Here is an 11,389-nt window from a genome sequence, read left to right as displayed (position 1 = left end):
GGTTGATGATCGATGATATTGAAATCTTTAAGTCTGACCAATTAGGGCGATGTTAGTGATGTCGTGTGGAATTATTTCCCTCCAATTATTTTAGGAGGCGTTTCAGTTTAATCTGTGGCGCTTGTGAAGTATCACGGGAAGCTCATCATGGGTTCAAATATCGCATGAATCAATCCTCCTATGCCTAAAACTGACTATCCTTCTATCACTACGCTAATAAATCATAGCTTTCGATTGACTCAAATCGAGTTTATTGTGCATTACTAAAACGCTCATTCCAAAATTTGAAAACTCATACAACGGTGCAATTAAACAATGAACGCCATATTTTGTCAAGCACTGTTTGCGCGCACCGATTGACAGATCTTTTTCACCGGGCGACACAGCTGTCAGGCTGATGTTATGATTTTACAACACAACCAGTGTGGCCAGATTATTTTGGCGGTTTACGGTAGGCGCATCAAAATTTTATCGGTAGTTTTCGGTAGGTTAAAACTCAAAACTTAACTGAGTTAAGAAAAGTAAAAGCGAAAGAAGTGTTAAGTGGGATGGGTGGGGGGGGGACCTAATGCGCAAAATGAAAGTTCCATCTCACGAGAATATGCATCCTTTATCTAGGATGTAGATTAGATTTGGTTCAGCGGTTACACAAATGAAGGTCTTTCTGAAGTGTCGATGTGAAAATTGTACTGGGAATTCTAAGCCAAAGAAGAACTAAGATGCACATTTTTTTCTCAGTGGTGGCAAGTTCTTTTTCTCGGGGCTCCACCCGATCGCTTAGGGCCGCAGCAGTGCTCCATTGGATACAACTTTATCGTACGTGCTGTCATTTGATTTTCGCTGGATTATTCAGAATGATTTGATTGTTTGGCTGAGTTTCATAGTTCAATGATTAAATAAAATTGAGATTTTTTCCTTCAAATCGTAGATATACATATATATACAGGCGTTCCCCGAGTTACGACCCCCTCGATTTACGACGATTCGCAGATACGATGATTTTGATTTTGACAGTTAAAAGTTGTCATTGACAAGAAATTGATGTATTTTTTTGAATATCTGGGCTGATAACCGTTATACACACATTTCCAAAGATTCCACAACTACCCTATCTTGAATATCTATATTGTGTACGGTTTTTAAAATATAATTATTACATTATCAAACATTATTTTAAATAAAATACAGGCGGTCCCCGAGATACACGGTTAATGGGGACCGAAAACGGCCACAAAATACAGCGTATCTCGAATTTCCGCGTAAGTTGAATCTCGTGGTTTCCAGCTAAAATATCAGTAATGTTCGTGTAATTTTGCAAGTAGGGGGAGGTTATAGTTACTTTATGAATTAGTTGATATGATTCTTACTGAATATAACAGTTTTAAACCATTTGAAATAGTTTTTAACATTCGATCAAAACGGAAATTATTTGGCAATTTAAAATTGATGTGTCAAATCAGTACAATTTGCTCAAAGAATTGTCAAATTTTGAAAACCGCGTATCTCCGAATCCGCGTATAAGAGGTACCGTGTATCTCGGGGACCGCCTGTACATGATATCATAAATTTCAACTCTTCAACTTCGGTTAAAAACGTAATATTCATAGATATTCGACATACGACTTTTTCGACTTACGCCTTGCTTTGGGACATTTTTTCGGTCCCAAATACAGTCGTATCTCGGGGGACACCTGTACATCAGTATTTCTGGTCACTTTGCCCACAGGGCAAGGCGAGCTTTTTGGCGGCCACCGTCGCAAAACCGTCGCAAAACGTCAAAACCGGCGTCGCATGTACTGCAAACCGACGTCGCCAGCGAGCGAAACTCGCAACGATTTCGAGGCGCTGGCGACGGTCGTTTTTGACGTTTTGCGACGGTTATTGACCTTTCGAGAAGGCTTTTGCCCTGCGAGCCAGTGTGGCCAGATTATATTTGCAGATTTCGGCAGGAGCACTGTTGAGAACGCAACCATTTAACCTTCGTTTCTAAGACCAAAAATACACCCTCATCTTTATGACCACCTACCCGGGTAGGTCATATATTTTGTATGGGAGTTTGCATTTCTGGATGGTAAATTGATCTGTTTTAATTATTGAAATAACTTCAAATTTTCAAGAAAGCTGCATGTAGAAAATTACACCGGGTGTGAAATTGGAGGAAAACTTGTGATATTTTGGGAATAAGAAAATAACGTGTAGACGGTTGAACTGTCACTTTGCTAATGTTTATTCACTTGTCTGTTTGAGTTAATTTGTACATGCTATAATTCATTGCATAGTTCAGTTAATCCTCTTCTAGTTCCTTGTTTATATTGTAGCCTTCAAGTGTTGTCTGTTTCTAATCCCGTTACCATAATCCCATAATTCATGCCATAATATAATTCAAATAAATATATACATAGAAATTCAAAGTAAGTAAATAAGTGCATAAAACATTGTTCTTTCCAGTATTAAAAAAATAGGAATTTTGCTAATTATTTTTCATATACAGGCGGTCTCCAAGATACACCCGACTTCAAGCTTTCCTGAAAATTTGAAGTTATTTCAATAACTAAAACAGAAGATATGATCAATTTACCACGCAAAAGAGCAATTTCTCATACAAAATGTATGACCTATCCGGGTAGGTGATCATAAAGATGGGGGTGTATTTTTGGTCATAGAAACAAAGGTAAAATGCAAAATGAGTTGATATATCAGGTGGGCTTATCCAGTGCAATTTGACGTCTAAAAACGAAAATAGGAAGAAACCCTGGTTTGACAGTTAGATTCATAACAAACTGGATGCTTTGATGATTTTTCTATGGATTCACTACTAACTTTATCCAAAATTTTCACAATTTTACTCGATATTTGAGATATTTCGATGGTCTGTTGAACAGGAGCAAAGGACATATGCACTGGTACTCTGATAAATTCCTCACTTTCAGTATAAATTCATATTTGGTTCGCTTGGTACACTTCTCCTTGCTCGCTGACTGAACGGATTCAATAATCGTTTCCTATATATCAGATTTTGTTAGGGAACTGTGTTATTCCCAAGCGCCACAGATTAAGCTTAAACGACTGGAAAATTTAATATCCATAGTGTAAACTATGTAAATGTTACCTTAGTTTTATATACGTCTCACAATCATACGTCAACCATTAAGAACCTTGATTCTGCTGTCACACTGACAATTGTCGCCCAATTGACATTTTCGAGCACGAATAATCGGGATTTCGAGCAAATTCCCTTAAACTGGAGCCTTAAACTTCCCTTAAACTGCACCAGTTTAAGGGAAATTAGAAAAAGGCCTTTAAAATCAACTGTGATGCGGCTGTTTCGTTGTTTTCTTCTAGATTCGCTCGAAAATGATGTTTCCTATCGTTATAATTGGTCAGGTAGCCATTTTATACTCAAATAATATTGATTTTTTATAAAATAAAGTCACACAAAATTAGCTTTTGTTTTTCATCAAAAATCTAAGCTATGTGTGTAAAATGGGCTCGACGGCATCGTCAATTGATAGAAGCAAGTCTAATTTACGAACTCACCAAATTTTAGCGCTTTCAACACACTTGATCAGACACAAATCCACAATTTCAGGCGTATCGAGTACTAATCGAGCAGATATGGGAAAACAATTTCGAGCAAATGTCACTTGGGAACGCAATGAAGAAGAACAATAAAGATGGAGACAGATCGAGTTGAACATTCGAGCAAGAAACAACTTCAACCTTCCGTTATTATCTTCAGTAATTTTATCACCTTTTACAATAGAAAAAAAATGAAAGCTCCACAGCTTCATTTGTTTGATCAATAGATGGCGTATTACAACTCATCATTATATTGCTATCCTTTTCTTGCAATGTGTTTCGACAAGTTTTATCTTATCATGACCAATATAGCCTTCTAACTTTCCGAGCAAACATCTATATGAATGGTCGTGAGGTCAGATACGCGGGTATTAACACCAACGACCATTACTCAAATCTCACTTTCTTCAGTGCTGGTGGTTTCCGTTGAAGTTTAGTATTTAAGCAATCGTATCGCCGTTCTAGTTCTAGCGATGCATGACTTCAATGCGAAACCATACAACAGTACAGAGGAAATGAGAAAGCTCTCCTCCAAGCGATGAAGCTCAACTGGTTGGGGTATCCCTCCAACAGATAGCGCCACCAGCTTTTTTGCTATTTTTAGAATGCATGAGTCGTTTGCCGTCTGCTAAACGAAGTCTTTCTATATTCCGTTTAGGTAGAGAACTTGAGTCGTTTAGAAGCCGTTTAGTAGTCGTTTAGTGGATTTGTGGCACTTGGGTTGTTATCCAGTAATCTTCAGATCATCATTTTAATCCAAAAGCTGGCCGTCGCGTAGGTTTTTTTGGCTTCTTTTTTCGTGCTACGCCTGAGCAAAACCACATACAATTTCTGCGAGATTTTGTTTAAACTTCAAGGCATACTAGATTTTGTTATGGAGCAAACCGTCAAATTGTGTGTCGATGTATTGGTGAGAAAAAACACCATAAGCCCACCTGATATATACACTCACTTTGGTTAAATGGTTGCGTTCTCAACAGTGCTCCCAAAGTCTATATAATACAGAGGTCGAGTCGTCCAGAACATTTGATCAAAAAGCGTGGGAAAGTTTTGACAGCTGGATGAAAAAGCTTCAATAGTTTCATCGTAGCATACATTGAGGTTTTAGTTGTTGTGCATGCAGTGGTCTGAAAGCATTTTCGGCCATTTTTACATCGTTTGTTTGTAATATTGTACTTTAAAAAGTTGACGAATATCAAGAAAAGATAGAATTATAGTGAAGTTATCAATTACAACAAGATCAGTGCCCGAAATTACGACGAAATCTTGTGCAGCTCAAGAGGGTCAAAGCTAAGAGGCCAGATTTCTGATTGTGGTCATTTTTAAGTGTTGAATTACTGAAAAAACTACTCCATGCCACGTTCATAAGAAAGAAATGTATAGTTAAGCTAAGTTTTGAGCACCAAATGCACAATTAGCCCTAAAAAGTGTATGGTTGTTTGGAATCGTTTGTGAACGCTTTTTCATCTAACTGTCAAAAATAAGCTTTCAAAATGGTGGACCAAAATCGAGATGCATCGACCTCTGTATTATATGGACTTTGAGTGCTCCTACCGAAATCTGCCAATATAATCTGGCCACACTGGCCCGCAGGGCAAAAGCTCACTCGAAAGGTCAATAACCGTCGCAAAACGTCAAAAACGACCGTCGCCAGCGCCTCGAAATCGTTGCGAGTTTCGCTCGCTGGCGACGTCGGTTTGCAGTACATGCGACGCCGGTTTTGACGTTTTGCGACGGTTTTGCGACGGTGGCCGCCAAAAAGCTCGCCTGACCTGCGGACCAATGTGGCCAGATTATATTGGTAGATTTCGGCAGGAGCACTGTTGAGAACGCAACCATTTAAATTTAATCAATTATTTTAACTATCAATTTCTTCTTCATTTTCTTCAATTTCTGAGGAAAATACAATGAAACAGCGCGAGCAAGCGTTCTTTTCAGTGGCACTCACTGGCGCTCTTCCTCGTGCATTTTAAAGGCATGCAATAGAGCGCATTCTCTCCGTGAAGGCGCTCCATCCACCAGTTTTAATTTTCAGCCCAAAACAACGGACGTCGGATCCGATCATGGGCCGGACCCCCACCGTGTGTTTGTACCTACCCCTCGACTGAAAATTTAATTCTCTTTTTCTGTCAGGTGAGCTTAAACTGCGGACAGCGAGATTCAAATTCAAATTTAAATAATTTTCTTTGACGAGCGATTCTCGGAATCCCCACAACTGACATAGTCTACTTATTAGGAACATTAAATTTTAACGGATAAAACTAAAAAGTGCCAGGCAAACAAACGCGCATCAGCGCGATAAGTAACAAATGAGGATAGCGATCCTTGAAACAGCAACCCAAGCGCCACAGATTAAGCTTAAACGACTGAATAATCAAATATCTGTGATTTTCGGTAGGATATATGGAAAATCGGTAGTTTTAGGGTGGTCAACTGTGAATCGGTAGGCATATAAAAAATCGGTAGGAATGCAGATAAATCGGTATTTCTGGTCACTCTGAAGACAACATCAAACTGTAAACAAATCGTCTGCGAACGATCGTCTGCGAACGATGCAATCTTTTTTTGTGTGATAATAAACGCCGCCTGTAGTGATAAAGTTGGCTTGCATTTTTTACACTTTTTTAAACTACCCCCAGGAGGGTGGGATCATCAATTTTCGTCGAAGTTTGTGCGTGACGCACGGAGCGAATGCGGGCTGGGTGTGTAGTGCTTGACTGGGTGATAACATGTCGTTGTACAAAATACGGTACGTTGAACCTGATTTGTCTGTTGCTCATTGTGATTTCAATTACCTTTAATTGGAGAAACCATTCGCTTTGCAGGGTGGCTGACTTGGAGAACATCTTGGAACAGGATGAGATAGATCTGAAAGTGCTCCGTAGCTTCTGCTTCAATGGTATGAAACGCCCACTGGTTACACCTCTGTTTTCTATGTGGGTCAGAGCTGTGTAACCCAATTATGCTTCTCCTGTTCCGTAGGCATACCGGACTGCAACGGATTTCGGGCGCTGTGCTGGAAGCTGCTGCTCGGCTATCTGAGCCCCAAAAAGTCAACATGGCCAGCGAAGCTTACGAAGCAGCGCGAACTGTACAAACAGTTTGTCAGTGAGTGTTGATAGGTGGTGGTGGAAATCGCTTTCGCTGTTTCGTTTCACTCTAAAACACGCTCCTTTTCTTTCCAGAGGAAATGGTAATTTCGCCCGGCGAACAGGATGGTCCGGAATGTATCGATCATCCGCTGAGCGACGGTCCGGAAAGCAATTGGAGCACGTTCTTCAGGGATAATGAGGTGCTGCTACAGATCGACAAGGACGTGAGGCGGCTCTGTCCCGACATTTCCTTCTTCCAGCAGGCGACCGAGTTCCCGTGCGAGTTCGTGAAGGAGCGCGAGCGAAAGCTGCACGTGCGAGTCGCTCCCACGACGCTCAGTTCCGCCAACGTGGAGCGGAAAGGTGTCGGTATGACCAAGGTAGGCAGAGACAAACGGGTTTTTGCGATTAAATACGTTAATCAACGTTACTTAACAATCCTTTCCAAGTGAGTTAACTAACTAACATCGTCTGTTGTTTTCCCTCACAAATAAACCACGACGCTCAAAAAGCAAGTAGGTCTAACTAACGCAAACGCAGCTAGGCGGTCTGACACACAGCCATCTCACCCATCTCCCCATCCTTTTGTAGATCAATCTCATCACGAAACGGGCGACGGAAAGCTACGAAGCGATGGATGCCGGCCAGGAGGCACACTGGGAGGTGGTCGAACGGATACTGTTCCTATACGCGAAGCTTAACCCCGGCCAGGGCTACGTGCAGGGCATGAACGAAATCATCGGGCCCATCTACTACGTGTTCGCGTCCGATCCGCACCTCGAGTATCGCCGGTACGCCGAGGCGGACTGCTTCTTCTGCTTCACCGCGCTGATGAGTGAGATACGGGACTTTTTCATCAAAACGCTCGACGAATCCGAGGGCGGCATCAAGGGCATGATGGCGAAGCTGTCCAACCTGCTGCACGAGCAGGACGCCGAAGTGTGGGAACGGTTGCGGGATCAGGAGCTGTACCCGCAGTACTACAGCTTCCGGTGGCTGACGTTGCTGCTGTCGCAGGAATTCCCGCTGCCGGACGTGCTGCGCATCTGGGACTCGGTGTTTGCCGACGACAAGCGGTACGATTTTCTGATCAAAATCTGCTGCGCTATGATACTGTGAGTGTCGGAGTCACAGGGAGCCGTCGTACCTTCTTGAAAATAAATTCATTTTTAACTTTACTCTCTTGACAGCTTGCTGCGGGAACAAATATTAGAGAACGACTTCGCCAACAACGTGAAGCTGCTGCAGAACTTTCCACTGATGGACATCAATCTCGTGCTGCGGAAAGCGACCTGTCTCGACTAGCGGTTTCAGTACGTACCGGGGAGGCAATCCACTTTTTGATACATTTATTTTCCATATATGATTATTATTTTTTTATATAAACCACATACACACACTCAACTCTTTCCAATAAAACAAAACAATGAAAACGAATCAATGCAGATCGATACAAATAATCAATAATTACCAAATTTCGGATGCAGCCAGAAGAAAGAAAACACTCACAAAAACGGGACACGGTTTTTCTTCTTTTCACTTAAATTGCAACAGTTTTTTTTCTTCTTCTGTTCGGTCTGGCGCAGTATTACAATCCAGGTTGTGTTGTTCCCGTTGCAAGGTTGCTCTGGCTGCCCTTGTCCTCTCAACAATTGTGGGTTTGTTTGTTTTGTGTGTGTGTGTGTGTGTGTGTGTGTGTGTGTGTGTGTGTGTGTGTGTGTGTGTGTGTGTGTGTGTGTGTGTGTGTGTGTGTGTGTGTGTGTGTGTGTGTGTGTGTGTGTGTGTGTGTGTGTGTGTGTGTGTGTGTGTGTGTGTGTGTGTGTGTGTGTGTGTGTGTGTGTGTGTGTGTGTGTGTGTGTGTGTGTGTGTGTGTGTGTGTGTGTGTGTGTGTGTGTGTGTGTTTACTTTGCTGCCCATGCCCCCCATCATGCATTTGCGCATGCAGTATAGGTACATATTCATTTTAAATTTCTTGTTTGCTTACTTAGTTAGTTGTTTTGCGATTTTCATTTTTATATATCTTTTTGAAAGAATCAATGACCATTATAATTTTTAATGTGTGTATATATATATACTTGATTCTAGTAATATTGCCACGCTATACTAATAAGTAGTAAGTCTTTTAATTTGTTGTTATCTTGCGTACGATTTACTTTTTTGTTTTCTGTTTTTTGTTTCTCTTTTCTATTAACTCATGTTCTATGCAGAAGTTCAATTGTTGTAACATACACACACGCATTATCTTTCGCTCTTTTTTTATTCTTCTATTTTTCTTACTCTTTAGGTTGTTTGTGTTATGTTCGTGCTTTTCCCATTGTTTTCTATAGTTTTGTTCCTGCTGGAACGTAGCACTGTTGCTGGTTTGTGTTCCGTTTTAGCTACTCTGTAGTTTGTTGCTTTCTCAATTACAGCTCCTGCTTAAAAATATATTTTTCGACAATGCCTCCTATTTTGTATATATGCTCTCCCTTACAATCTATAACTTGCGGGCTTATCATAACGCTTCTCTCTGTGTCTTGTGTGTGTGCGTGTTTGTTGTGTATGATTTGCCAGTTTGAAGTCCATTTAGTTTTGTCGTACGCAGTTAACACTTTCACGTCTTCCTGTTCGGTTTTCATTTCCTTCTTTTTTCTTCCCTCCTTCATACTTAGATTCGAATGCTCCGGTAACACGTGACTCTCATCATTGGTCTTACATATTTGTTTATATTATTTTTTTGTGTTTTTTTCTGTCATTTTTGTCAACACACTTGATTATCATTTCGAAACACTTTTCATAACTTCTCCTTGTTTTTATTCCGTTTCATTTGCTCATATCCGTTTGTTTGTTCCTATCTATTCTTTTAATGGTTGTCTGCGTGTTTTTTTTTTGTTTGCTGTTTGGAACGTGTTTCCTGTTTTGAAGGATTTAGTATATTTGGTTAACTTCTTTTGCATGTTTTGAATATCGCACGATCGATTCATTCAACACGCTTGAACGATGATGAATCGTTTCGGGAGAAACCTAACATAATTGCAGGTTGTGTCCGTTAGTATATTTATATATTTAGTGATAAATTTGTTCGTCTTTCTTCCCTCGTTCGCTCCGTCGTAGCCTAATTTGGTGGTGGGATGTGGTTTTGTGCTTCGTGGTTTACTTGCGTTTTGTTTTGTTGCTAATGCTGAGTGTGTAGATTATGCATTTGGGGTTTGGTTTTCCCTTTTGGTTACTTGCTGCTACTCGACCGGAGGGAGGAGGCTAAAATTGACATTTTTACTTTAAAGGGTTGATGTGGTTTGCAGAGAAAAGGAGCTAGTAAAACCAGTCCTCTTCTGTTCTGTGATTATTGGTTGAACGATCGGTATAGAATCGGTATAGAGGGGTAGTGAAAGAGAGAGAGAGAATTGTTCTTGTTGAATTGGAGTTTGAGCAAAGATAAGGTCCAACAGGTGGTAAAAGATGTTTTCTCCAGGCGGCTTTTCTTATACAGTATACAGAGCGTGCACAGTTGTGTAATAGTAGAAGTGGTAATAGTAGTAGAAGTAGTAGCAGCAGTGGTAGTAGTACAAAACACTGGAAATGAAAATCGATCACTACCTAACTGTTGCTGTCTAAGTCTTTGGAAATGTCTCACTACATTGTGTTGTTGTTTTGAAGGTTTGTTTTCTGAACACGTCCAAATTCGATAAGGATTTCTTTAGATAGGGGTTGAGTTTGGTTTAGTTTTTTCTTCAATTTTCTGTTCTACAAATTTTGTATTTTTTCCTTCTATTTTTTTTAGATATATATTTTTTTCTTTTGTTTGTATGCTTTTCAGGCAAAATACTACCCATCCAACGGTACGGAAATATCCATAACAATCAGACAGCAATTTGTTTACGGCGTATAGAGCGTGCTTTAGTTATAAGTTGCCTTGCCCGAATACTCTGCAACAGTGTTAGTGCTAGGAGAGTACCTTTGTGTCTTCCTTTTCTTCCTACTAATACTTACATGTAAGGATATAGAGAGGATGAGATAGAAGAGCATAAGAGTAAATCTCGAAGGTTTGTTTTTTTTCTGTTTCGTAGTAAAAAGAGATAGGATAGCATGAGGTTAGTAGAATAGAGATTGTTTCACTACAAAAGGTGTCACGAGGAGTGCTTGAGTTATTGTTTTTTTTTCTTAAAATTTGGTGAAAATTCGGACATACGTTACGGATGTTCCGCAAAAGGATCCTAAACAAACCGAGCGTATATAAGTTTGGTGTTTGATACGCCGGATGTTCTATACTTTAGTGGTAGTAACGAGAGTGAAAAAGGGTGTATAGATTCTTTTTTTTGTTTTGTAGAAGGTTAACGCTTTTCTTATATGTTTTTTTCACGTTGTTATGTTCCTCCACTTGGATCGATTCAATTGTCCTATTAATCGTTATGCTTGTTTTATTTATTTTTTTGTTTTTTTGTTTGTTGCTTTCTAAGACTAGAACACTACGAGCTCAAATTTGGTTAAATTTTGTCTTTTCTGTTTCATTTTTCATTTTCTTTTTTGTTTCTTTGACTTGACAAGCTTCACTTAGATAATACAAATTCCGTTCTTTTTTATCTCATTCCACTGATAAACAGTAACAGTTTCCTTGCTTTGCACTCATGAGCCTTCGTTTTGCAGACTTTCTCATGCTCTTGTTAGCTTACGTTTTGAAATCTCTTCGCACTGCTAAGCACACTGTTGATTTATTTGTTTGTTTGTTTTCTCCTTCCGGT

At 40.0% G+C, this 11,389-nt stretch overlaps 1 protein-coding gene across 1 annotated transcript; it reads left to right on the top strand.

Moving 5' to 3' along the window:
• The first annotated feature begins 6,082 nt into the window (after window positions 1–6,082).
• On the top strand, window positions 6,083–8,108 carry LOC120948695 (TBC1 domain family member 13). Its single transcript, XM_040365319.2, has 6 exons — window positions 6,083–6,328; window positions 6,405–6,478; window positions 6,562–6,687; window positions 6,765–7,051; window positions 7,263–7,786; window positions 7,862–8,108. The coding sequence occupies exons 1-6, from the start codon at window positions 6,309–6,311 to the stop codon at window positions 7,974–7,976; spliced, it is 1,146 nt and encodes a 381-aa protein (XP_040221253.2). The 5' UTR covers window positions 6,083–6,308; the 3' UTR covers window positions 7,977–8,108.
• Window positions 8,109–11,389: the final 3,281 nt, after the last annotated feature.

The sequence above is a fragment of the Anopheles coluzzii genome, chromosome 2, assembly GCF_943734685.1.
Source record: "Anopheles coluzzii chromosome 2, AcolN3, whole genome shotgun sequence".
NCBI lineage: Eukaryota > Metazoa > Arthropoda > Insecta > Diptera > Culicidae > Anopheles > Anopheles coluzzii.
This window is presented reverse-complemented; position numbering and strand designations above follow the sequence as displayed.

What these genes read in the sequence shown, in the direction of transcription:
- LOC120948695 (XM_040365319.2), top strand. Translation starts at nt 6,309, where the DNA reads ATGTCGTTGTACAAAATACG. An exon ending in ATGTCGTTGTACAAAATACG is followed by an intron (nt 6,329 to 6,404) that starts GTACGTTGAACC and finishes TTCGCTTTGCAG; the next exon opens with GGTGGCTGACTTGGAGAACA. An exon ending in ACTGTACAAACAGTTTGTCA is followed by an intron (nt 6,688 to 6,764) that starts GTGAGTGTTGAT and finishes TTTTCTTTCCAG; the next exon opens with AGGAAATGGTAATTTCGCCC.